General features: G+C 49.0%; 2 protein-coding genes, 2 long non-coding RNA genes and 2 pseudogenes across 22 annotated transcripts in view; 2 read left to right on the top strand and 4 right to left on the bottom strand.

The window, feature by feature from the left end:
• Positions 1 to 21,078, top strand: part of LOC120098828 (uncharacterized) — a 98,233-nt gene extending 77,155 nt beyond the window's left edge. For all 6 annotated transcript variants that reach the window (XR_010060953.1, XR_010060952.1, XR_010060954.1 and 3 more), the window contains one exon: positions 21,027 to 21,078. This is a non-coding gene — a long non-coding RNA (uncharacterized LOC120098828). The remainder of the gene's footprint in view (positions 1 to 21,026) is intronic.
• The window catches only part of RT1-CE11 (RT1 class I, locus CE11), a 29,642-nt gene extending 5,094 nt beyond the window's left edge, over positions 1 to 24,548 (bottom strand). For 3 of the 10 annotated variants that reach the window (XM_063279410.1, XM_063279411.1, XM_063279409.1), the window contains exons 1-4: positions 2,119 to 2,788; positions 1,667 to 1,942; positions 425 to 700; positions 172 to 297 (exon numbers count right to left, since the gene is read on the bottom strand). In XM_063279410.1, coding sequence (XP_063135480.1) covers positions 172 to 297; positions 425 to 700; positions 1,667 to 1,942; positions 2,119 to 2,788 — 1,348 coding nt within the window. Of the gene's footprint in view, positions 1 to 171; positions 298 to 424; positions 701 to 1,666; positions 1,943 to 2,118; positions 2,789 to 20,861; positions 21,342 to 21,686; positions 21,720 to 21,896; positions 22,035 to 22,128; positions 22,405 to 23,461; positions 23,738 to 23,918; positions 24,189 to 24,391 lie in introns of those variants that run through there. The other 7 variants (XR_010060749.1, XM_063279413.1, XM_063279414.1 and 4 more) reach the window with 6 other exon arrangements.
• On the top strand, positions 3,217 to 20,897 carry LOC120098832 (uncharacterized). Of its 2 annotated transcripts, none has more exons than XR_010060951.1 (2): positions 3,217 to 3,354; positions 7,928 to 20,897. It is a non-coding gene; the product is annotated as an uncharacterized LOC120098832 (long non-coding RNA). The 2 variants fall into 2 exon arrangements; XR_010060950.1 differs by having other exon boundaries at positions 3,227 to 3,354; positions 4,007 to 20,897.
• Positions 6,093 to 6,396, bottom strand: LOC224733l-8 (LOC224733l-8 pseudogene; annotated as a pseudogene).
• Positions 13,210 to 13,356, bottom strand: Cdk2ap1-ps5 (Cdk2ap1-ps5 pseudogene; annotated as a pseudogene).
• Positions 20,862 to 24,537, bottom strand: RT1-CE10 (RT1 class I, locus CE10). 4 transcript variants are annotated; one of them, XM_063279418.1, is made up of 8 exons: positions 24,392 to 24,537; positions 23,919 to 24,188; positions 23,462 to 23,737; positions 22,129 to 22,404; positions 21,897 to 22,034; positions 21,687 to 21,719; positions 21,447 to 21,494; positions 20,862 to 21,314 (listed from the first exon to the last, which is right to left on the bottom strand). In XM_063279418.1, exons 1-7 carry the CDS (start codon positions 24,462 to 24,464, stop codon positions 21,478 to 21,480), a joined length of 1,083 nt encoding a protein of 360 aa, XP_063135488.1. In that variant the 5' UTR covers positions 24,465 to 24,537; the 3' UTR covers positions 20,862 to 21,314; positions 21,447 to 21,477. The 4 variants fall into 4 exon arrangements, with proteins under 4 accessions (XP_063135488.1, XP_063135489.1, XP_063135487.1 ...); XM_063279419.1 differs by having other exon boundaries at positions 20,862 to 21,341; XM_063279417.1 differs by lacking the exon at positions 21,447 to 21,494 and having other exon boundaries at positions 20,862 to 21,341.
• Positions 24,549 to 26,493: the final 1,945 nt, after the last annotated feature.

Genomic DNA, 26,493 nt, shown 5'->3' on the forward strand with positions numbered 1-26,493 from the left:
GAAGAAAAGCTGTGAGAGTTCAAGGAAGGTCTTGACAGGAGGAAATTTCTAAAACTAACAGGGGACCCAGTTGGAGACAGCAGCAATGTGGGGTGTGGCCATGTTTGCCATTAATGAGCAGAGCGCTCTACTAAAGGAAGCTGAGGGGAAACAGACCCTGCCCTTTCCTACCTGTGTTTCTCTTCCTCACAACAGCCACCACAGCTCCAATGATCACAGCTCCAGTGATGACCAGGGCTCCAACGACAACATAAATGACATTGGTTTCCATGTTGGAGTCAGTGGATGGAGGAGCCTCTGGGAAGGACAGGAACAGGAAATGAAGGTGGGGGTCATGACCCCAGCTCTCAGCCCTGACCAGCTCAGGGTCTGCAGAAAGCTCCAGCTTTCCCTGACCCCAGCTCTGCACCCACACCCTCCTTACCCCATCTCTGGGTAAGCGGCTCAGGCAGCCCCTCATGCTCCACAAGGCATGTGTACTTCTGCTCCTTCCCAAGAGCCACCACCACAGATGCCCACTTCTGGAAGGTTCCATCCCCTGCAGGCCTGGTCTCCACAAGCTCCATGTCCTGGGTCAGGTCCTCCCCATTCAACTGCCAGGTCAGGGTGATGTCAGCAGGGTAGAAGCCCAGGGCCCAGCACCTCAGGGTCACATCACCTTCAGGTCTGGGGTGAAGTGTCACATGTGCCTTTGGGGGATCTGTGTGGAAGATTTAAGATATCACACAGTTAACAAGACAAACTAAAGTCTACACAAGACATAGTAGAGACCCTGACACTGACCTGTGTGTGTCTGACACTTCAACTGTCATTGACTAGAGAGCTGCAGGGAGAGCTGGTCCCCTCAGCACAGAACTGCACACTTTCCTGAGGGACTCAGAAGCTAAGAGGGAATCCACATGAGGCTGTGGATCAACATGGCCGTCCTTATGTGATGTTCTATAGCATGAGATGGGTGGTCATAGAACAGAAGAGGGAATGGAAAATAATTGATTTAATGTGTGTTTGCAGACAAACTCTGACTAGAAGCAAAATAATGCCTTCCAAAATAAGGAAAGAAAAAAAAGAAAGTAAGAAATAAGAAAAAGCGAGAAAAAAAGAATAAGAAATCCCACAATTTATATTCCTCCAGGATACCCATAAGGGCTCATGGAACCATTCTCCACTGTAGGAATAGAGAGAAATGGGGTGTGGAAGAGAGGCAAACCCCACATCAGGGAGGGATCTGTGAGAATGTATTCTTTGGTAATTTCTAGAAACTGGGGGAACCAGCCTAGTGTACTGGAGCCCATGTCTCCTATGAGGAAAAGGAGACTTCTGGTCCTGAGGTGTAAGGGCTGACACACTCAGCAGGACAGGAGTCAGTGTCCTCAGAGAGTGGGTGGGGGCAGAGAACCTGGCCTGGGAGAGGCCATGGCTGGCAGCAGGGAGCCCCTGCTGTTCAGTGGGGAAATTCTCTCCTTCCCTCCTGAGAGGGACTCAGAACTCTCCAGGGAGAAGGCTGGGCCCTGGGAGAGGCAGTGCAGTCACTGTGATGAGGGATCAGGAGACCCAGGGACACTGTCTCCCCTCTGAGACAGGGGCATCACCCAGCTGAGGGTTCCTTCTTACCCAGGACTGAGTCCCAGCCCGAGGGCAGAGGAGGAGAAGCCCGCGGCCCCCGCACCTGAGCGCAGCAGCGTCTCCTTCCCGTGCTCCAGGTATCTGCGGAGCCACTTCACGCACGTGCCCTCCAGGTAGGCCCTGCGTCTCTCTGCAACACCAGCCTGATCCCACTTGTTCCGGGTGATCTGCGCAGCCACGTCTGCTGCTGTCCAGGTCTTCAGGTCTTCGTTCAGGGCGATATAATCGCGGCCGTCGTAGGCGTACTGCTCATACCCGCGGAGGAGGCTCCTGTCCGACCCCATGTCACAGCCATACATCCTCTGGATGGTGTGAGAGCCTGCGGGACCCCGCGGTCAGACCCGGCCCCGCCCCGGCTCCACCCGCGGTTTCCTCCAAATTGAAAGGGAAACCGGCCTGGGTCGGTTCTGCTAAGAACCTCGGACTTGGGACCCGGAAGTCCCTGGCAGTTTGGGGACGCGGAGGGGTCGTGACCTCCGACCCGGGGTCACTCACGGTCCTCGCTCTGGTTGTAGTAGCGGAGCGCGGTCCTCAGGTTCACTTGGAAAGTCTGCTGGTTGCCCTTGGCTCTCCGTGTCTGCTGCTCCCAATACTCCGGCCCCTCCCGCTCCATCCACGGCGCCCGCGGCTCGTATCTCGGATTCTCAGAGCCGCTGTCGAAGCGCACGAACTCCGTGTCGTCCACATAGCGGACAGAGATGAACCGGGGCTCCCCGAGGCCGGGCCAGGACAGCGCCGAGGTGAAATACCACAGCGAGTGCGAGCCTGGGGGCGGCGCGCGGTGAGACCCCGACCTCCTCCCAGGATCCCGGGCGGGTTCGCGGGCCGGGCGGGGAGCAGGGCGCCGGGCTCGGGACGCGGGTGGAGAAGGGGCGGGGGTCTGGTGTGCGACGCGGTGACCCGGCTTCCGCGGTGCCGCCCGCGCCTCGCCCCGCAGAGGCCGTTTCCCTCCCGACCCCGCACTCACCCGCGCGGGGCTGGGTCTGGGCCAGGGCGGCCACCAGCAGCAGGAGCAGAGTGTGAGGTGCCCTTGACCCCATCTGAGATCCCAGACCTGGCTAAGTCCATCGGACTGCTTGGACTTTACAACCAGTGCCTCGAGAGACGCTGATTGGTTCACAGGGTTCACGGCACCCAATGGGAGTGAGACTTGCCAGCGGGTCATAAGTATCCGGGCAGAAGGACCTGACACCGGTTAAAAGCAGAAGTGAAACTGGGGAGTTGGGGAATCCCCTGCCCCGCCCCTGACCTCACAGCCTGGCGACTAAGACTTTGCCTGAACTCTGTGCTGTGAGACAGAGCCCTGTTTGTCATGGTGTCTCCGAGTTCTGACCCAGAAGCTGCCTGAACACCAGGAGAGACCCGCAGTCCTGACTTTCTGTGTCCTTTCCTCCACCCCTTCCTCTTCCTTCTTCTCTTCAGAAGTCAGACCCTGGAGTCTTCTAGAAGAAAAGTGACTTCCAGGAATACAATCACAACACAAGCCTTGTGGATGCGGTGGAGAGATGCTTCTCCTTTAAGAGGAGGCGCTGGCCTGCAAGCCCCATCCTGACCCCACAGAGACCTGGCTCTGTTAGACTGCATGGGCGGCTCATACTGCCAAGCCTGAGTGCAGGACTCTCATCTGTAAAGAGGAGACTTTGCCTCTTCCCTCAGGATTTGTCTTCTCAACCTCGGGTTTAGACCCAGACTCCTTGTGTTTATTCCCAGAAGATGCATCTGTGGCTCCAGGTGGGTGAATTTTACAAGGATCTTCATTCCGAGTCCTGAGATTGTCCATGTGGACCCGGGTAGTTGTCTCAGCACAGGAGACCCCGTTGTCCACAGGGAAGAGACCCCTGTGGAGACCACAGACAGCAAAGCGCCCTGTGCTACACTGCACTTGCCCTGTGTCCACACTTCTCCTGTGCAGCTGCTTTAGTGACTAAATCACGGTAGGAGGGGACCTGTAATTAACTTTACCACAGAATAATGAGAGAGTGTGGGAGAAGTTATCAATCTGTGACCTCTCACTCCCTCTCTGACCTTCACTTACACTTATGAGCTGAGAAGGTGAGGGACATGAATGTGTGGGACACTGGATCTGATAATCGAGCTGGCCCCAGAGTTCCTCAGGCCTGAGCAGTGTGGACATTGGAGGAAAGATGATTCTCAGGCCAGAGAGCACACGCTGGTGATGTGAGGTTTCATCCCTGGTCAGAGTATGGGGAAAGATTAAATTTTCAGGTTTCTTGACTCCGTGGAGCTCTACAAATCGCAGTCACATAACTGAAGTGGAAAGAAGAGGAGAGATGGGTGGGGGCTCCTGAAGAGAGTCACCCATCACACAGAGCAACAAATGTGGGTGAGCACAGGTGTGAACTCCAGTCACCTCCCCATGCAGGTCTCCATAGCAGCCCAGCAGCCTCACCAGGATTCAGCGGCTCCTGTTTCAGTGAACCACTCTTATTAGGTGCTGTGAGTGTTTTCCGTGGGACCTTGAAGCTCTTAGGTTCCATCCTGACTGACCTGAGGATGCAGTTGGGGTACGCAGCCCCACAGAAAGGATCTGTCTCTGTTACTTTTCTTCTTATTTATTCTGTTTTATTTTGAGACAAGGTCTGTCTGCACTGCTCTGGCTGTCCTGGAACTCACTATGCAGACCAAACTGCACTTGAAGTCACAGAGATACATGGCCTTTGCATCCTGAGGGCTGGGTGTCACAGTTTCCCTTTCATTGTTGTGAACAAACACCATGACCAAGGCAACACTTCTAAAAAGAAACATTCAATAGTGGCTGGGTAACAGTTTCAGGGGTTTAGTCCATTATAACAGGAAGCATGGTAGCTGCAGGCAGACATGATGCTGAAGGAGCTCAGACTTCTACATCTTGGTACAAAGGCAGCTAGGAAGAGGATCTCACTTCCTCCAGAAAGTTCATGCCTACTCGCACAAGGCCACACCTCCTGATAGTGCCACTCTTTCTGGGTCAAGCATCCAAACACATGAGTCTATGGGGGGCCACCTATTCAATCAGTCACAATAGGATTGAAGGCCTGTGTCAGCACACTAGCTCTAGTTAGTTTTTATTACTGTGACAAGACACAAGGCATCTTATAAAAGAATATGTTTAATCTGTTATATAGTTTCAGAGGATTTCAGTCCATGATGGCAGAGGAGAGGTGTGGTGGGGGAACAGCTGAGAGCTCCCGACTTGATTTGCAAGTAACAGACTGAGACACTGGGAATACAGAAAGTCAATTTTTAAAAGTTTTGATATATATAATATATGTAATATTAAATATTATTATATGTAATATATATAATTTATTTATAAAGTACACTGTACCTGTCTTCAGACACCATAACAGGACATCAGATCTCATTACAGATGGTTGTGAGGCACCATGTGTTTGCTGGGATTTGAACACAGGAGCAGTCATTGCTATTGACCACTGAGCCATCTCTCCAGCCCAGTGAAAGTCTTTTAAAACCTCAGTGCACACAACAGTGGCACACATCCTCCATCAAGGCCACACCTCCCAATCCTCTCTGAACATGGCCTCAGCTGGATTTGAAGTATTCATTCCCATGAGCCTGTGTGGCTGTTCTCATTCAAACCAGCACAGCAGTCACTGTGAAGTGTAAGAGGCCAGCAGGGTTCTGGAGATGTGTCCAGTGCAGGCTGAGGGAAATGCCCTCACACAGGGCACTCTGCTGAGTTAGGTCTCCCCCTTTGTCTCTGTCTCCTCCTGCTCAGCCCCTCTGTGTCTCTGTCCCTCAGGTCTCACCCCATCTGTGCCCAGCTCCCCTACCTCCTGAGCTCTGCACTGACCCTGTCTCTTCCTTGGTCTCTGGTTTCTCTATGGCGTCAGCCAGCAGCTGTGAGGCAGCTGTGTGGTTCCTGAGGCAAACATTCCAATGGTGGCTGGGGAGATGGCTCAGCAGCCAGGAGCACTTGTTGCTGGTGCAGAGGATCCAGGTTGAATTCCCTCAGCACACGGTGGCTTCCCCCATCTGTGACTTCAGTTCCAAGGGATCAGTGGCTGTGCACCTACATATTTATATGCACAAAGAGGACAGGTCATGAAAATAAAATATAAAAACATGATTTTAATAATCCTGCCTGTCTTTCTTCTACACATAGAGAGTGTGAGGCCAGGGGCGGAGGGCACAGTGCTGTTCAGAATAGTGGACCACCAGCCAATGAAAGGAGCTCTGTAACAGGAAGTTAGAGATCGGTGAAATAGTGTATTGAAATGACAGTTTGCAGAACAGCATAAATTAAATATACAAAAGATCTTTCACTGTGTGGACCTGCTGTGCACAGAGGAACACGGCCTCATCCCAGGGAGAAGACACAGTGTGTGCTGATCTTTGTAATTGAGCAGATGTCAGTTTTGATTCCCCATGAAGACGAGAAATTCTACTCAGACGGTCGAATACTAATTTATAACAGACCAGGACATCCAAACACCCAGAATGTTCCTCAGAGAAAGGTGTCCCCTTTCCCCATCTTCCCTCCCACTGCTGACCCTCCAGGTCTCACCTGTTGAAGATGGAGAAGCGTCCCATCCTTCTCCAATAGCACCTCCTGGTGGAAGAAACAGAGAGGACTGAGTCTGAGCCCACGGAGCTGAGGGTAAAGGGGACCCAGGCTGGCTGAGCTGCCCCAGGGCTTCCTTGCTGTCTGTGCTTCTCCAGGGCTCTCAGGTCTCATGCTGCCCTGCTCTCATCACACTTACATCCAGAAGAACTTTACATGCTTTTCCAGCCGTGGGAAGAAAACGCCCTGTAAGAGGGGAGGCAGGAGGCAGAGCCCTGAGAGCTCAGAGGAGCTGCAAAGCCCAAGAGTAGGTGCAGAACTCTGACCTGGACTATGATGTTGATTGTTTGATGTCAGCTACCTGTGGGGTTAACTAAAACCCCAAAATGGAGGTCAACATCTGTGAGGCGGTTTTGCTTAAGGTGAAGTGGGAAGATCAGTTTCTGATCCTTTCCTTTGATGGAGGAAGAGACACCTGTAATCCTGATTATTTGAGTGGAGTCCCTCCCTGTTTCTAATCTGGCCACACCTTCTGCTGGAGGCCTCAGTGTAGACATGGAAGGAATTGCTTGCTCTTTGTCTGCTTGCTCTTGCTCCTGCTCCAGCTCCTGCTGCTTCTGTGGGACATTCCTGCCTGCCCGTCCTTGCTCAGCATAATGACAGCAGACTTACATTTATTTATGGAGGCCTAGGCTTCATGCTGGGCCTGTCCCAGCTTCTCCTAACTCAGTTATCCCATTTACACCATCCTAAGTTCTGCCATGTGGCTGCTCACCTCTCCTCAGATTCACACATCCCGACCCCTCTGAGTCTGGGTGGTGACTCCCCCATGCTTCTCTCTTCCCAGAGTTCCTCCCTCTGACCACAATCCTGCCTTCTGTTCCCCTTGGCTATAGGACATAGGCTTTGTATCTCATCCTTGAGAAGGTGCTTTAGGTAGGCAGGGTAGGACGGAGAGGCTTCCTCACACAGGGCACAACGACATTACCTCAGCATTGCCCCCGTTAGTCCTATAAAAGGCAAATCGTTCTCTGACATCATCAACTATACACAGTGAGACCAAGGATAAAAACATAATTATAAACAGTTAACAATTGTTAATTCTCATTAAGAATTTCTATTTAATTATTTAAATGATTAAGAAGTATTTGAGGTTTGATCATCTGGACGATTTGTCTTGTCTCCTTTGGTGTCTGGTCCTTTCCCTGTAAACACACTAACGTTTATAGGTAACATCCATTTCTGCGTTAACACATGCATGGACTGTAAAGTGTACACAGTTCAGTTCAACATGATTCTGTTCTATGTGCGAGAAGGAAATGCATCAGACTCTATACGTCTGTGTGCGCAGTATCCCCAAGCTGCAGTGTAAGCATCCAGCCATGCCATGGGAAAGGGTGACTTGAGAAGCCATGCACGCTTTGTGGCCACCGAGATTCACTGGCTATGCATAGCGACACCCTGTCTGCAGACATTCATGTCTCAGCCAGTTTCAGAGCTGTTTCCATGTAGAGGGACGAGAATTCATGTTTTGTTTTGTTTATTTTATGTTCTATTTGTTTTCTTCCTTCATTTTTGCAACCAAGATTTTCAGGGGGTCTCCCCTGGTCAAATGTAATATTTATTAATTTTGAGGGAAGTTATAGCTTTTCTTCTCCTGTTGAAAGAAAGACAAAACATCTCCCTGAACTCAACACACGTCCCTCCTTCCATTCTGAGGGTCTCACATATATCTGCTGACCTGGTCCAGCAGTCCTTCCTCAACTCCATGTTTTTCAGGGCTGTGTTTCCTGTCTCTAGTCCTACAACCAGACTTCAGACAAAGTAGACTCCAGGAGGGGAGGTCGAGTGTGTAGTCCATGAGGAGGAGCCTCTACTTCTGTGCACACATGTGAGGAACTTGACAGGTTTGCTAATTCACTAAGCAGAAGTCTGGGGAACGTGTGGGAGTGGATTTTGAGGGTGTGGGATAATGACGGAAGGAACATAAAATTGAATCTGGGTGAGATTTTCAGTATGGGAACACTGACTGGACATTGGACTTTAATCTGTGATTTTTAACCTTTTAAAAAGGTGAAAAAGGGGGTGTTTGGGGATTTAGCTCAGTGGTAGAGCGCTTGCCTAGCAAGCGCAAGACCCTGGGTTCGGTCCCCAGCTCCGAAAAAAAAAAAAGGTGAAAAAGGTTTGTTTGAAGGGTTGGCTGAACTGTTTATCAAAAGAAGGTCTACTGAAAAGGGGTTGAAGATTCATTGACAGCCCTACCTTACACCTGACCTGGGAGATAGTAGAGCCAGGAGGAGCTGACTGAGCAGAGAGGCTAGAACGGTTGTCACAGTCTGGAGCTGCTGTAATTGGGACATCTGGGAGAAGGGACTGTTTAAGTGCAGTGTCCGGAATTGAGGGAGGAGTTGGGAGAAACGTTAGACGGGGCTGGGCTGGATGATGGAAGGAATTGTTGGAAAGAAATTAGATTGACAGGTCTCTCTCAATATGTGTGTGTGTGTGTGTGTGTGTGTGTGTGTGTGTGTGTGTATCCCTCTTTCTCTCTCTCTCTCCTGCTTCTTTCCTCTCTAGTCATAGGGGATAAAACCAGGAGGACAAAGGGTGGGGACAAAAGAACCAACAAAGTAAGGAAGACCAGCTACATGGCTCTCTGTGTATCCCTGGCTGCCCTGGGACTCACTCTGTACCCAAGGCTGGTCTCGAACTCACAGATCTGCCTGCCTCTGGGTATGTACAACCAAGGCTCAGGAAATATTCTTAATCAAATCACCACAGAAGCCTACTGAATTTGTGTTTGGTCACATAAGTGGGAAAATTGTCAACAAATGAGAGAAAGGCTATATACTAGTGGCCAAAGAGCATCTTGTTTCATGAATCAGTTTCTAACCTTGAGACAGTTTGCAGATGCAGAACTCCTTGAATGAATGAATGGCCAGGTTACCCTGAGTAAGTCCCTTATTAAACATCTAAACTGTATACTGCTAGCCTTTCTCCAGTGCTTTCCTAGTGGGACCTCAGGAGACCCAGGATAACCATACACTGGGGGGGGGGGGAGAACTAATCAGACTTACCAGGCTCTATTGCATATTGGCCCAAATTAATGCTGACTCCAGGAGCTCCCGGGAAACATTATGGTTCTTCAGTCAGAGTAGAGTGTTATGGAGGGCCAGGGATTAATGAGGTTTTGGCTGAAATCTGAATCACATCAGGCCCAGTGGGTTCCTGAATTCATCCTGTGGTTATTTTTCCAGTCCCAGAAGGTAGAATTGGGATACATGTACTTAGAGGTTGTCAGAATGCTCACACTGGTTCCCTGACCTGTGGACTGAGGGCTATCATGGTTGGAAAGGGTAAGTGGAAGCCTTCAGAGTTCCCTCTGCCTAGGAAAATAGTGAATCAAAGACAGCAACACATCCTTGTAGAAATTTGAGAAATCACTGGCACCATCAATTGTTAAGTCATTCTCATAGTCAATCTGTCTTGCTCTGCACTGGCCTCATAGGAGATGTATAGGGAGATGTGGTCAGAACAACTTTTGATTCTGGTAACATATGTATGCTTCAGAGGGCTGAAAAAAAAGCCTACCAAATATTCAAATCCTTTTAATTCAGGGGAATTCAGGAATCCAGTGGATGGGGCAGGCACAGACATTCCATCCAAGATGAAGGAAAGGTTCCTGACCTGGCCCCTCCTACCACCAAGAAAGGAGCACAGGGCTTAATTGTGTCTTTGGATTCTGCAAACAGCACATCCCTCACTTGGATCTGTTACTCTGGCCCATAAGCCTTCTGAATCAGAGAGCTGCTAACTTCCTGTGGGTCCTGGGACAGGTGAAGACTCTTCAACAGGTCCCGGCTGTGGTTCAGGCTGCTCCAACATCTTGGACCATGTGATCCAGCAGACCTGATGGTACTTGAGGTGTCAGTGACAGAGAAGGATGATGTTTGGAGGATTTGGCAGGCCTCTGTGAGGGAATCACAGAAGAGAACTTTGGGATTTTGGAGCAAGGCTCCACCATCATCTGCAGACAACTCTTCCCCCTGTGAGAGACAGCTCCTGGCCTTGGTGCAACCTGAACATTTGACAATGGGCCACCAAGTTACCATGTGACCTGGGCTACCTATAATGGGCTGGATGTTATCTGACCCACAAAGTCATAAAATAGGACACACACAGCCCTGAGCTGTTAGCGAATAGAAGTGGTATAAACATAATCAGGACTGGACAGGTCCTACGGGCACAAGGAAGTTACATGAAGAATTTGCCCAACTGCCTCCTGTCTCTAGTCCTGTTACAATGTCATCTGCAGCCAAGCACGCACCTGCAGCCTCATGAGCTGTGCCTTATCCTTGCAAGACTGAGGAAGAAGAGACGAGGGCCTGTCTTGCTGATGGCTGTGCATGTTGTGCAGGCCCCACCAGACATGGACAGCTGCAGCATTTCCACCCCTTGCCTGTAGAACCCAAAGATCAATTCCTAAACAGGTCCATTTTCTCTGGATCCTAATACCCATTTTTTCCCACTACCTTTAGTGGGTTGTGGGCTTGAAGGGAGGTTAAAGCATTTAAGAGACCACATTAAAGTAAGATGAGAAAAATATAAGTTTACAGTGCCATCTCTGTGGAGCTGCTGGGCAAGGCAGGAGAGGAGGTGCTGGCACTATGGACAACTCTCGTGAGACAGCTCCTGGGGTGGGAGTTTACCAAGACTGTAGGCTGAGGCAGGAAAGGAGTCACCATTGTGAATAGCCTCTCCTGACAACAGTAGGCTGAGGCAGGACAGGCGATGCCCAACCATCGACAGCTCCTGTAGACAGGGCCTCTGCCTAATATTAGGAATGAAACAGCAAGTTTTGACAGCTCCTGTCGGGGCATATCACTGCAGGCTGGGGCAGAAAGAAGCGATTTGCTGCACCTTTGATGGAATTTGCAGCTAACAGCTTAGAGTGTACAGAATTGAACATTGTTTGAAAATAAAATGCACATTTTACAAGTGGTGCCAAATGTGGGGCGATGCAGAATGGGGGGGGGTTATTTCAAGTTCCTTAGAACAAAAGGCAGGAAAAGGAGGAGTGGATACTTTGTTTCAAAAAGCCAACAGGGTGCTTACTGAGGCTGTTCTTGGGTCCTGCCCTGTACAGTTTTTAGCAGCCATATTTTTTCTCCTTTTTCTCATTTTGTGCTATTTTGTTTATAAGAAGTTGAAAGATTGTTGCTTATCCAAGGATTGATAGGTTTCTTGTTTAAGTATTGGTGGGTTTTCTGGGAAGTTCAGGGGCTGGTGGTTGGGGGGGGGATTCTTTTTCTTTGTTGTTGTTCTTCCTTTTGCTTTCTGTTTTTTTTTTTTGTTTTGTTTTGTTTTGTCTTTTGTTTGCTCAGGGATTGATAGGTCTTTTTTCCTTTTCTTTCTTTCTTTCTTTCTTTTTTTTTTTTTTTCAGATGCACTACCTTTCTCTGAACTGGCCCGATGGGTTCAGATAAGAAGTCCTTCCTGGCTGCAGGCAGCTTTGCTGTGGTGCCCTCTCTGTGGAGTTGCTGGGAGAGGCAGGAGAGGAGTTGCCCCCAACATGGACAGCTCCTGTGGGGAGCTCCTGCTTCAGAAAAAAGCAAATGAGCCACCCTGGACAGCTACTGGGATGTCTTCAGGCTGATGAGAGGCCTTGGTGTAGCCATTTCCACAAGAGACACAAATTTTGACAGTTCCTGTGAGGGCTTCTTAAAGCTGAGACAAGAAGGTGGGGCCTGGCGCTGGTTTGACCGATTTTGCCGAGCACTGCTTAGGAACTACATGGTGTAGTTTGGAGCCGCTGGTATTGGGAAAACTGGGAGAAGGGACTGTTTGACTAGACTGTAGGAGAATTGTGGGAGGAAGGGTTGGGAGAAATGTTTAAAGAGGCTGGGTTGGAAACAGGCAGGAAAAAAGGAATGGATACTTTGTTTCAAAAATCAACATTTGTGTTTTCTAAGGCTTTTCTTGGGCCATGCCCCACATGTATTTCCACGTCAGTTTTCTTTTCCACTCTCCATCATTTGGGACTATTATTTATAAAGCGGAGGAAAGATTTGACTGAGGAACTGGAATAAATATGGGAAGAAATGGAGAACCTTGGGATTCAAAACATGGAGGGAAAAAGGAAAACAGGAGGGTTCCTCTCTCTCTTCTGAGAAGTAGCAGAGTTGGCTGTGCAACTGGAGAAACTAACAGAGGTAGAAGATTGCAAAATGTCAAACACAAGAAAAGGGAGAACCAATAGGCTCATTCCCAGTGACTGGAGCAGAGAGAGGGAGCTTCCCCCAGGTAGAAAGAGAGGAAGAACCTGGGTCAGAGGGCGGTCAGGTCAAAGTGGAAAGCAGGAGGATGGTCAGAGGAGACTGCCATGTTTCATGGACAGGTATAAACCCACAGCACCTTTTGAGGACAGGCTGTCCTGGGTCACAGAATCCCAACAGCATTCCAAGTAGTTCCACCACAGCATATGCTGGCTAATGGAGATAATCCACCCACACGGTTATGACAATACAGGATGGGGTGCTGTACACATGATGGACCTAAGGCATTTCAAAGACGCATTGATGTCCTATGGCATGCCCTTGTCCTATGTGAAACAAACTCTAAATATTTAGACTACTTAGAATTGAACTATTCCCCAAGGCTGAGGAGGATTGGTAACAGCTGTAGCAGAGGCTGGACCTCAATGGTAATGGTTGCCATGATGGAGTGAAGCCTCCAGGAATGTGGAAGAGCACAGAGGAGGAGGGGAATTAACACAGCTCAGGTCCACTTGATCGGGGCTCTGCGCTGCTGTACAGGAACAGGGCAACTTGAGGATCCAATCTCAGAACAGTGCTGCTGAGCAGCTTTAAGGGCTGGGAACGGAGTGGAGGAGCCAGGACGGAAGTCCACATCACTTAGAAAAATTATGCAAGTGTCGGGGGAAGCCTTCACTGACTTTCTTTTTTCTTTTGCAAGGATTAGTTTCAACTGTGCACAAAGCCATGTCAGACCCTGATTCCAGACAAGTGCTCTCTGAGACCTTAGCATCTGAAAAGTCTTCACCTGTGGCCAGCAGCTCTGCACGGTTACCCTGAGGCCTCTGGCTATTTCCCGTTCCCTGGGTGTAGCCTAGCCACGGAGGCCCACAGTCACTCAGCAGCTCGAGATGTTGGGAGGAGGTCGGCATGCGAGTAGACTGTGAATGGACACTTCCTGCATTCAGGTCGGCGGCTAGTGCTTTGGTGGCGAGGCCAAGGCTCCCAAGTCCGCACACCTGTCCGAGCGCCTGCCAGGAACCAGTGCACTTTGTTTTGTAGCCTTCTTGGGCCACCAGGGCAACTATGGCTGTCCTCACGCTGCCACATTACATCAGGCAGACACCAGGTGCGGCTCACGGGAGGCCACAAACTTTGAGCCCAGACAGGGCTGGGCTGTACACTCTATGTACAATGCATCCACACAATTAACTTACATCCGATTGATAAGGGTATTAACCACCCACGTAGATAAGATAAACCTGTCTACAGAAATCCATCCCTGAAGAAATATTCATAACAACCTGTGTCTACATAAAGATACGTGGCTAGGATCATTTACGTCTGCCTCCATGTTGCTTCTCCCTTTCTGCTCCCTGTCTTCTTCCCCAATGAGAGGCCTCATTTGATCTTGTGTCTGCCTTCACCTGCATACATGGCCAAGATCTGCAATGTTGGCAATCACGAGGCCTTCTCAGAGAAGAGAGCCAGGAAGGAGAAAGGATATCATGAAGACAGAGAGGTGAGTGGTGCATTTAACTCTTTTTCTTGTTGTTGGATTTCTGCAAGAATGGTGGTTTGTACTTGGACAAGAGAAGGCCAAATACAGACAGAGCTGCTAGGCCAGGTTGTGTCTCTTGTCATATACATGGCTCCCTTGACTGGTGTACTCCAGTGAGGATCGAGTGGATCTCAAACAACTCATGTACAGCCTGCGGGTGTGCGATAAAAACTGTGGCCCTGATAAGGACCTTGGATAATAATCTCATCATTTCTTAAGGTCCTAACATCATGGATTCTGCATGAATGATAGGGACAGCCCATGTTCTCCTCAATCCATCTGTCTATGCAGTAGGAACGTTGCTGATCAGACAAAAAAGCACAAGACAGGAGCAACTTTTCCAGGCCGTGTCTTAAAATCTGTAAAATGTAACATTTTAGCAGATTGGCATCCCACAGGTGGGCCATCAGCCACGGCTCTGAGACAATCATATCTCTGAGGTTTAGCATGGTTAGTATAATTTCCTGTCAGGAAAAAAACGCCAGGCAAACGGGGAAGTTACCTCCCTTTCACCTGGTGCTGAAGCCTCACAAGTGATTTTCATTGGCTCAAAGGACCACCCAAAGGAACATCACCAGCAAGCCGAATTCAATCGTTTTCCTGAAAAGAAAAAGAACACGTATTCTCAGGGAAGAGGTTATTCCCTGGATTTATTATCATTATCGATTTGTTTTACCAATCGCTCTGGCGGCCATCTGGCTGCTTCATTTTCTTGAGAAGAAATACAGACTGACCTTCTCCCCCAGGTAAGCACTGGCTCGGGTCCACGCCATTTTCATCTAAAGGATCTTTCCATTTGACCGAGGCAAACTGTTTTTGTGAATTAGGGTGCCAAAAGCGATCTGCAGCTGACTTTTTATCACCATCCAATTTTAAAAAAATTAAAATAAGGGCATGGTTCACTATATTTCTGGGGGTACCCTTCATAGGGTACCATTCTCCCTTTTTAAATTTTTTCAGTAGTGGTTTTTAAAGACAAATGTGCTCTTTCTACCATGCCTTGTCCTTGAGGATTACAGGGAATCCCTGTAAGATGTGCGATGTGTAACTGTGTACAAAATTCTTGAAAAGCCTTTGAGATATAACCTGGACCATTATCAGTTTTAATTTGTTAGGGAAGCCCCAAGACAGAAAAGCAATGTAGTAGTGGGCACTGACCTGGTTGCTGGCTTCCCCAGTTCGTAGGGTAGCAACAATGAACCCACTATAGGTATCTGTACAAACATGAATATATTGTAAATTACCAAATTCTGAGCAGTGTGTGGCATCCATTTGCCAGATTGTATTTGGTACCAAGCCTTTGGGATTGACTCCCAAGTGTGGAGTTGGGAGGTGAGTCTCACAGGAAGGACATTGTTTGACTCCCTGTCTGGCTCGTTCTCTGTAATATCAAACGTCAATCTTAATGTGTGAGCATTTAAATGATGGAAATGCTGTCTGCAATGACATTTAAATGATGTCTGTGCCCGGTGAAGACTTTCAGGTACGCCAGGGGAGGCGGTGGCTATGAACTTAGCGGCCCCATCTGCCACTTCCTTGCCTCGGGTCAAAGGTCCTGGCAGACCAGAATGGGCCCTAAGGTGTCCCAAGTAACACTTCTTGGTCCATTTTTGGATAAGTTTTTTGACAACTTAAAAACAAAGTGGCTGTTTCCAAGACATTGAATGTGTCCCACAGGTTCTAACAGAGTGTGGGATGGGCTAGGTAAGTGCTGTCCATATAAACATTCAAGGATTCCTCAGGAGAGGCAGAAAGGACTGCAGCACTGGCCTGTAGTTCAACCACTCAGGCGGAGGAGTTTTGAGTCTGGAATTTAACTATTTTCATCTTTAAAGTACAGGCTGCAATGCCGTTAGAGGATCCATCAGTAAACACCAGTCAAGTCTCACCTAAAGGATCTTTACTAATAATTTGGGGACATATAAGAGCATGTGGCTTACAAAATTGAATTCGCCTGTCAGGTGGACGATGGTCGTCTAAATCTCCTGCCTGAGGCCCAGGCAGCAGGCCCTGTGTCTGTGTCCTGTGAAAGCTGGTCCACCTGAGGTCGGGGGTGAGGCTGAATAACTTCTTGGCTCAATTCCAAAGTGTTTTCTAGCGTTCTCTCTTCCTAAAATAATGACCTCTGATACAGAATCACAGTAAGGTAATAAAATCTCCTTCCGGGAAGAAGGTAAATGGATCCACACCATAGGGTTACTCTGCCAAATAAGGCCGGCTGGTGTCACGGTCAGCTTAAATGTGATGAGCACCAAAGGTTGATGATGATTTGTATGAGTGACAAATTGTTTGGCAATGGCATCCTCGACCTTTTGCAGTGCCAAAGGTGCTGACTGAGAAATTGATCTTCAGGATTTAGGGTCAGGATCTCCTTTGAATACATCAAACAAGGGTTTTAATTCTCCAGTAGTTAAGTTTCAAATAAGGTCGAAGCCAATTAATATCACCCAACAATTTTGGAAGTCATTAAGAGTGTATGATTGATCCCTGAGAATGGGAGCCTTTTGATGAATTATCTTTGGTCCGTTCGTTTGGAATCCCAAGTAAGTGTAGGCTCCTGTAACTGAACCTTTCCTGGAGCTATTGGAAACCATGAAGCTGCAGGCCTTTTGTCAGCTGGGTAAGGCATTGTAAACCCTGTCCACCTTCGTGTTCTGCTATTAATATATCATCCATGTAATGGACAATATGCATGCTTATCCAAGAACCTCTGATTGTTTGTATGGCCTTAGCAAGGTATTTTTTGGCATAGGGTGGGACTATTGGCCATTCCTTGAGGCAAGACTCTCCATTGCTAGCGCCTTGTAGGTTCTTTAAAATCTATAAATGGTAGACTAAAGGCAAACCTTTTCTGATATCACATCAGGATATAAAGGAATTGTAAAAAAGCAATCTTTCAAATCAATTATTACCTTAAAATAACCTAGAGGTACTACAGGAGAAGGCAGTCCAGGTTGGAGGGCACCCATGAGTACCATGGTAGCATTCACAGCTCTTGAATCTTGTAACAGCTTCCATTTGCCAGACTTTTTCTTAATAACAAAGATAGGAGTATTCCATGGAGAGTTACTCTCTTGAATATGTCCTGCTTCCAATTGTTCCTGCACTGATAATTGTGCTAATTGTAGTTTTTCAGCTGTTAAAGACCATTGATCGACCCACATGGGCTCATCAGACTTCCAGATAATTGGATCAGCATACTCTTGGGGTGCAGGCAGGTCAATGGCCGAAATAAAAAATTTCCCAATCCATTTTCATCCTTCTGGCCTGTGGCTGAGATAGGTTGTAGGGCCGTTTTCTCGCTCTCCCAATTCTTTACTGGTGCTGTGTCCCTGGGCCAACATCTGAGCAGCAATCTCCTCATTAGGAAAGCAAGACCCTCCCCCATGAATTCACAGGCAAATGAGGAATTACAAAAGGATTAATGAGGCCTGAATTATTTTCCTTATCTCTCCAAGTAAGGTATTTTGAACTTTTCTCAGGTTCATACTCTGATCAATCCCTCTCAAGTTAGTTAATGTCTCTACAGTAGGCCAATGGGAGGGCCAATCTCCTTGTTTAATAACAGTCACATCGGCTCCCATATCAATTAATCCTGTAAATAACTTTCCATCTAGCCAGAGTCTGAGGGAAGGTTTCTGAGCAGTCATCTCCTGTACCCAGTAAATATTTGATGATCCAAAACCCCCATCTCCTCTTTTGGGATGTTGTATTTTATTGTCAGTTTTCATTAGGGGAAGCAATATTAACTGAGCTATCCTCTCGCCCTGGGGAACTGTCTACTGCTTATAATACTGTCTACTGCTTTGGCCGTGACTTTTATTTCCCCTGTATAATCATTGTCTATGGCTCCGGGATAAATCTGCAGCCCTTTCATGGTCACGCTGCTTCTTCCTATAATCAATACAAACGTTTGAGATGGCAGCGGACCATAGATTCCAGTATTGAGAGCCTGAGCCCCCATCTCCAGGGTCAATACTGTGTGGGAGGGGGAACAGAGGTCCAGTCCCGCACTCCTGGGGTTGATTTACTAAGTTTTGAAATGGATTTTTGAAGTTGGCTGGAACAAAGCTGACTGCCCCACAGACTTGTTTCGGGGCCCAGGGCTGGCCCCTCCCTCTGTTTCCCTGATGATGTATTGTGTTCCCTTCAGCCTCCCTCTTTGATCTGCAGAAATTTGCCCAATGTTTTCCCCATTTGCATATTGGACAGAGGCCAGGAGCAGGGAGATCAGATTGTTTCCTAATTGGATCTCCGGAACAATCCTTAGCATAATGTCCTGCCTTACCACATTTAAAACACCCCCGTTTATTTTCGTCTCTGTTGGTGATGAATTCTTTAACAGTCTGTCCACCAAAGGCTGCAGCCATAGCAAGACCCTGTTGATATGAGGGTCCGATATCTGAACAGAGGCGGATATAACCTGTCAAATCAGTCTTCTTTCTATAGCATCTGATATCCGCCTGGCAGGCTGGATTGGCGTTTCCATAGGCCAATTGTTTCACAGGATCAACACCTGCCTCTGTACATCCAAACACACGACCTGCAGGAGTCCTGAGCCTGTGTACAAAGTCTGCAAAAGGCTCATCTGGTCCCTGTTTCGCCCCAGTAAGTGAAGCTCCTGGATTCCCTTTAACAGGGAGTTTTCTCCAGGCCCCAGTGTCTGCCGCTTGAACTTGAGCGACAGCCCAGGACCACATTGCATCTGAGAATCATTAATATCATAATTGCCTGATCCAGTCAGCTCGTCAAAGGTCCATCCATCACCTGCCTGAGCATTCTTCTTGACAGTCTCTCTACAATGTTCAAAACATTCTGACTTCCAGAGAAGATGGTCACCTCCTGTCAGTATGGCATGGACTAGTGTATTCCAGTCCCAGGAGTGAGCCAGTTTTCGGCCACTGATTCTAAAATGGCCAGAGTGTAAGGAGCAGAAGCACCATATTGGGCCACAGCAGCTTTTAATTCTTTGATAATTCTCAAGTCAATTCCCTGGTGATGTCTCCAAGGCTGTCCCTGAGCATCTACACTTTCTGTAACCAGGAAGGCTTCTAAGACATCTGTGCTTTCATTTTCATGGTTAGGATTCACACGCATCTTGCCTTTTGGTACGGATGGTCCAGGCTGCTGTGGAGGGCGAGTTGTTTCTGCTTTTTTTTTTTTTTTTTTTTAATTTATTTATTATGTATACATCATACAGCTTTCTGCCTGCGTGTATTCCTGCAGGCCAGAAGAGGGCACCAGACCTGATTATAAGTGGTTGTGAGCCACCCTGTGGTTGCTGGGATTTGAACTCAGGACCTCTGGAAGAGCAGACAGCGCTCTTAACCTCTGAGCCATCTCTCCAGCCCTGTTTCTGCTTTTAAGCTTGTATCTGTCACAGGCTCATCCCGTTTTTAATTTTTGTAGCTTGTTAATCACAGACTGATAAAGTTCCTCTGGCTTTATTTGTTGCTCAAGATAAGTGATTTTTGATTTCAACTCTTGCTTGGGGTCAACAACCGCCATTACAGTAGGCGCAGAGACCTGATTATAAGGAGGTGGCAGAGATAATGGCAGAAGCCAATTGGGGTTGTGGTATTTGGCTTCCTCATCTTCTAAGGATTCCCAATTCACTTTTGCTGATTTTGGGTCATTTTCATTGTCGAGGTCAGACAGATCTTTAAGAGGAGGACATTTTTTAGGTCTCACATCTGGCTTGAGTCTAATATCAGATTTTTCTCTTTCATCATCTTGTGAACCTTTTTTCTGTCCTCAGGCACCCCGTGTCCCCCTTGTGCACCCTCATCCTCACTTTCTAGGGAAATTAGGTCGATTTGCTCTTCTCCCCGTGTTTTGACCTTATTGGTCTTGGAGGAATCTTTCAGAATCTCCTCAGTTTGTGAAGTCACAGCTATTACTGTCGGGCAAGCCTCCTTTTTATCTATTAATTCTTTAATTAGATTCCAATAAGAGAAAGCAGTCACAGGAACCTTTTCAGGCCCAAAAGTGTTATAGAAATCTTTAAGAGCATCTCCTACTCTATTCCAACTTATAATATCGATAGTTCCCTCTTGAGGAAACCATGAGCAAAGATCCTTAACAAAATCAAAATATTTAAATAAATCATTGGTTTTTACCTTTCTCCTCACAGGTTTAATGCCCCTTTTAACTGTCTCCATAGACCTCGTGTTGGCTTAATGCTTGTCCCATAATAAGACTCTATCACTCACTGTGGCAGGCTCCCATGGCATGCGATGGTATTTCTACATACAACCCTGGCTACCTGAGTCTTCTTCCTCATGGAGCCCCCTCTACTATCCAGGCACCAGACATTGGGCGCCAAGCGTCCTAGCCCACGGGAACATCAACGGAGACCTTGGAGAGGGGAGTGGGAAAGGATGGGACAAGAGGCATGAGAAATGGAGACAAGAAATATTCTGAGCAATTCTCATGTAATCAAGCAAAAACCACTTGTTTATAGGCAGAAAAAAATCACACAACAGAAACTGGTAGTCAGGGTAACGATAAACAAACGTCACATCAGAAACCAACGGCATAAGTTTTGATTTCCCAGAAACTTCTTACCTACAATAAATTTCAATATCCTGAAATCTCTGACTAATAATAGAGTGAAACTCACTCTTGTGTAGAAGCAAGCTAGCAGAAGTCTCCAGTATTCTTGGCCGGTGGTAACCCCCATGTATGCTACTTGGAAACCAGGGCCCATTAAGTAGAAAACACCTAGCTCAGGCAAAGAAAGGCATAAGCAGGGCAGGTGGCCCCAGACAAGGTGGCAGAGCCAAGGCTGAGTCCATCAAAGATAAAAACTGACTGAGCACATCGGGGCACAGCCCTGTTCACACTCAGCTCCCACCACCTCATCCTGTCCCACCAGATACACACAGCTTAGTGACACAGATTCTGGAAGCTTCTCCATCTGCCATTTATTTTTTTTTTTCAAAACAAAACCCCAAAACGAAAAACCTCTAAGTATTCCATCCAGTAATTGAAAAAGCCATCCACACTTGGGTCAAGGATGTGAACAATCAAGTTCACACTCAGAGTCTTATTCTCAGTGTGGAAGTGAGGGGCTGAAGCTCAGGGCAGCAGGGAGGGACAGGATGCAGATGTCCCCACCCCCCACCCCCAGGATGGACCACTAAGGTTGGCCTTGGAAGGGAAGGAAGGCAGTGCAGGGACAGGTCCTGAAGTGCAGGGCAGGCTGGGCTCCATAACTATTCACATTGATTCCACAGGCTCCCAGGGAACATCAGATACTGGTGTCTAAAGAGAACTGAGGACTCTGGATGTCATAGGAGAGACCTGAACACATCGTCTGTCACTCAATCCACTCCAGGCAGCTGTCTTCATGCTGGAGACCGAGAGTCATAAACCATCACTGTGAAGACAACAGCCCAACAACCCTCCACTCACAGAGGATTCTGGGAGACCCTGAAACCCAATCATGTCCACATTGTCCCTCCCCAGTCAGACCCAGAGTCACCTTTACAATCTGGGAGGGACACATCAGAGCTCTAGGAGCTGTCCCTGCCTAGGGTAAAACAAAACACATGTATATGTATATATGTAAAATGTATATGTATGTGTGTGTATAGATTCATATCATGGTACAACTGAGACCCCCAGAAGATTTCTCTGGAGGAGCTACTATGGATTCCCAGAGCTCCCAACATCTCCAGCTTCACTCCAATACCCTCAGGGACAATCCTGCCCCCACACTAACCTGGAGCAGGGGTGTAGTCTCCTCCTTCCCCACCTGTGAGAAGAAAAGCTGTGAGAGTTCAAGGAAGATTTTGACAGGAGGAAGTTTCCAGAACTGACAGAGGACCCAGTTGGAGACAGTAGCAATGAGGGGTGTGGCTGTGCTTCCCATTAATGAGCAGAGCTCTCTTCTAAAGGAAGCTGAGGGGAAACAGACCCTGCCCTTTCCTACCTGTGTTTCTCCTCCTCCTCCTCCTCACAACAGCCACCGCAGCTCCAATGATGGCCAAAACTACAAAGACAGCCAAAGGTCCAAGAAAAACAGAAGTAACATCGATTCCCATGTTGGTGTTGGTGGATGGAGAAGGCTCTGGGAAGGACAGGTACAGGAAATGAAGGTGGGGGTCATGACCCCACCTCTCAGCCCTAACCAGCTCAGGGTCTACAGAAGGCTCCCTCCTTACCCCATCTCTGGGTAAGAGGCTCAGGCAGCCCCTCATGCTCCACAAGGCATGTGTAATTCTGCTCCTTCCCAAGAGGCACCACCACAGATGCCCACTTCTGGAAGGTTCCATCCCCTGCAGGCCTGGTCTCCACAAACTCCATGTCCTGGGTTAGGTCCTCCCCATTCAACTGCCAGGTCAATGTGATGTCAGCAGGGTAGAAGCCCAGGGCCCAGCACCTCAGGGTGACATCACCTTCAGGTCTGGGGTGAAGGGTCACATGTGCCTCTGGGGGATCTGTGTGGAAGATTTAAGAAATCACACAGTTAACAAGACAAACTGAAATCTACACAAGACACAGTTAAATTAATGATGACACTGAACTGTGTTTGTCTGACACTTCAACTGTCATCGACTAGAGAGCTGCAGGGAGAGCTGGTCCCCTCAGCACAGAACTGCACACTTTCCTGAGGGACTCAGAAGATAAGAGGGAATCCACATGAGCCAATGGGTCAACATGGCCGTCCTCATGTGATGTTTTGTAATATGAGGTGGGTGGTCATAGAACGCAAAAGGGAATGGAAAATAATTGATTTAATATGTGTTTGCAACAAAAAACTGACTAGAAACAAAATAATGCATTCAAAAAAAAAGGAAAGTAAAGAATAATAAAAAGAGACGGAAGGGTTGGGGATTTAGCTCAGTGGTAGAGCGCTTGCCTAGCAAGAGCAAGGCCCCAACTCCGAAAAAAAAGAAAAAAAGAAAAAAGAAAAAGAGACGGAAAAAAGAAAAAGAAATCCCACGATTTATTCCTCCAGGGTACCCCATAAGGGCTCATGGGACCATTCACCACTGTAGGAATAGAGAGAAATGAGGTATTAGAGATGCAAATCGCACGGTCTGGGAAGAAATCTATGAGAATGTGTTCTATGGAAAGTTCTGGAAACTGGGGGGAACCAGCCTAGCGAAGTGGAGTCCATGTCTCCTCTGAGGTAAAGGAGACTTCTGGTCCTGAGGTGTAAGGGCTGACACACTCAGCAGGACAGGAGTCAGTGTCCTCAGAGAGTGGGTGTGGGCAGAGAACCTGGCCTGGGAGAGGCCATGGCTGACAGCAGGGAGCCCCTGCTGTTAAGTGGGGAAATTCTCTCCTTCCCTCCTGAGAGGGACTCAGAACTCTCCAGGGAGAAGGCTGGGCCCTGGGAGAGGCAGTGCAGTCACTGTGATGAGGGATGAGGAGACCCAGGGACACTGTCTCCCCTCTGAGACAGGGGCATCACCCAGCTGAGGGTTCCTTCTTACCCAGGACTGAGCCCCAGCCCGCGGGCAGAGGAGGAGAAGCCCGCGGCCCCCGCACCTAAGCGCAGCAGCGCCTCCTTCCCGTGCTCCAGGTGTCTCCTGAGCCACTTCACACACTCGCCCTCCAGGTAGGCCCTGCTTCTCTCTGCAACACCTTCCCTCTCCCACTTGCTCCGGGTCTTCTGTGCCTCAAAGTCCGCCGCCGCCCACGTTTTCAGGTCTTCGTTCAGGGCGATGTAATCGCGGCCGTCGTAGGCGTGCTGCTCATACCCGCGGAGGAGGCTCCAGTCCGACCCCACGTCACAGCCATACATCAACTGGAGTGTGTGAGAGCCTGCGGGACCCTGCGGTCAGACCCGGCCCCGCCCCAGCCACGCCCACCCGCGGACTCCTCCAAACTGAAAGGGAAACCGGCCTGGGTCGGTTCTGCTTCCTAACCTTGGACTTGGGACCCTGAAGAGCCGGGCTGTGTGGGGACGCGGAGGGGTCGTGACCTCCGACCCGGGGTCACTCACCGCCCTCGCTCTGGTTGTAGTAGCCAAGCAGGGTCCTCAGGTTGTCTCGGAAAATCTGCTCCTTTCCCTTGACGATCCGTGTGTTCCGCTCCCAATACTCCGGCCCCTCCCGTTCCATCCACCGCGCCCGCGGCTCGTATCTTGGATTCTCCGCGTCGCTGTCGAAGCGCACGAACTGCGTGTCGTCCACGTAGCCGACAGAGATGTACCGGGGCTCCCCGAGGCCCGGCCGGGACACGGCGGTGTGGAAATACCGCATCCAGTGTGAGCCTGGGGGCGGCGCGCGGTGAGACCCCGACCTCCTCCCGGGACCCCGGGCGGGTGCGCCAGCCGGGCGGGGAGCAGGGCGCCGGGCTCGGGACACGGGTGGGGAAGGGACGGGGCGGTCTGGTGTGAGACGCGGGGACCAGGCTTCTCCCGCGCCGCACCCGTCCCTACCCCAGAGGCCGTTTCCCTCCCGACCCCGCACTCACCCGCGCGGGTCTTGGTCGGGGCCAGGGCGGCGGCCAGCAGCAGGAGCAGCGTGGGCCGTGCCATCGCCTCCATCTGAGATCCCGGACATGGCTAAGTCCATCGGGGTGCGTGGACTTTACGGACTAGTGCCTGGGGAGACGCTAATTGGTTCACAGGGTTCACGGCACCCAATGGGAGTGAGACTTGTCCGCGGGTCATCAGTGTCTGGGCAGAAGGACCTGACACAGGTTGGAAGCAGAAGTGAAACTGGGAGATGGGGAATCCCCAGCCCCGCCCCTGACCTCACAGCCTGTGGACTCAGACTTTGCCTGAACCTTGGGCTGTGGGGCAGAGCGCTGTTTGTCATGGTGTCACCCAGAACCTGTGTGGACACCAGGAGACACACGCAGGCCAGGCTCCCTGTTTGCTCTCTTCCACCCTCCTCTTCCTTCTTCTCTTCAGAAGTCAGACCCTGGAGTCTTCTAGAAGAAAAGCCACTTCCGGGAATATGATCACAACGCAAGCCTTGTGGATGCGTGAGAGATGCTTCTCCTTTAAGAGGAGGCTCTGGCCTGCAAACCCCACCTCGACCTCACAGAGACCAGGCTCTCTTAACTTGATCAGTAGTGTGGGGAAAGATTAAATTTACACCTTTCTTGATTCTGTGGATCTCTCCAAATCGCAGCCACAGAACTGAAGTGGAAAGAAGAGGAGAGATGGGTGGGGGCTCCTGAAGAGAGTCACCCATAACTCAGAGTAACAACTGTGGTGACCACTGGTGTGAACTCCAGTCCCCTCCCCATGCAGGTCTCCACAGCAGCCCAGCAGCCTCTTCAGGATTCAGCGGCTCCTGTTTCAGTGAACCACTCTTATTAGGTGCTGTGAGTGTTTTCCGTGGGAACTTGAAGCTCTTAGGTTCCATCCTGACTGACCTAAGGATGCAGTTGGGGTAGGCAGCCCCACAGAAAGGATCTGTCTCTCTTACTTTTCTTCTTATTTATTCTGGTTTTTGAGACAAGATCTGTCTGCACTGCTCTGGCTGACCTGTAAATCACTATGTAGACCAAGCTGGCCTTGACCTCCCAGAGATACATGGCCTTTGCATCCTGAGGGCTGGGTGTCACAGTTTCCCTTTCATTGTTGTGTAGAAACACCATGACCAAGGCAACACTTCTAAAAAGAAACATTCAATAGTGGCTGGGTAACAGTTTCAAGGGTTTAGTTTATAACAAGAAGCATGGCAGCTGCAGGCAGACATGGTGTTGAAGGAGCTCAGACCTCTACACCTGGATCCAAAGGCAGCCAGGAAGAGGCTCTCATTCCACACTGGGGAGAGCATGAGCACAGAGACCTCAAATCCCTTCCTCTCAGTGACACACATCCTCCAGCAAGGCCACGCCTACTGCCACAAGCCCACACCTCCTAATAGTGCCACTCTTTGTGGGCCAAGCATCCAAACACATGAGCCTGAGTGGGCCACCTATTCAATCAACCACAACAGGATTGATGGCCTGTGTCAGCACATTAGCTCTAGTTAGTTTTCATTTCTGTGATAAGACACTACGACCAAGGTATCTTATAAAAGAATATGTTTAATCTGTTATGTAGTTTCAGAGGATTTGAGTCCATGATGGCAGAGGAGAGGTGTGGGGGGGAACAGCTGAGAGCTCCCGACTTGATTTGCAAGTAACAGACTGAGACACTGGCAATAGTGAAAGTCGATTTTTTAAAAATTTATATATATAATATATGTAATATAAAATATTATTATATATAATATATATAATTTATTCATGAAGTACACTGTACCTGTCTTCAGACACCATAAGAGGGCATCAGATCTCATTACAGAGGTTTGCGAGGCACCATATGTTTGCTGGGATTTGAACTCAGGAGCAGTCATTGCTCTTAACCACTGAGCCATCTCTCCAGCCCAGTGAAAGTCTTTTAAAACCTCAGTGCACACACCAGTGGCACACATCCTCCATCAAGGCCACACCTCCCAATCCTCTCTGAACATGGCCTCAGCTGGATTTGAAGGAATCATTCCCATGAGCCTGTGTGGCTGTTGTCATTCAAACCAGCACAGCAGTCACTGTGAAGTGTAAGAGGCCAGCAGGGT

Source organism: Rattus norvegicus, chromosome 20 (genome assembly GCF_036323735.1).
Source record: "Rattus norvegicus strain BN/NHsdMcwi chromosome 20, GRCr8, whole genome shotgun sequence".
In the NCBI taxonomy this organism is placed as follows: domain Eukaryota; kingdom Metazoa; phylum Chordata; class Mammalia; order Rodentia; family Muridae; genus Rattus; species Rattus norvegicus.

Coding starts and splice junctions, on each gene's coding strand:
- RT1-CE10 (XM_063279417.1), bottom strand. CDS start 24,464: ATGGAGGCGATGGCACGGCCCACGCTGCTCCTGCTGCTGGCCGCCGCC. Junction 24,189..24,391: donor CCCGACCAAGACCCGCGCGG/GTGAGTGCGGGG, acceptor CGCCGCCCCCAG/GCTCACACTGGATGCGGTAT. Junction 22,405..23,461: donor GGAGGCGCTGCTGCGCTTAG/GTGCGGGGGCCG, acceptor TCTTCCACACAG/ATCCCCCAGAGGCACATGTG.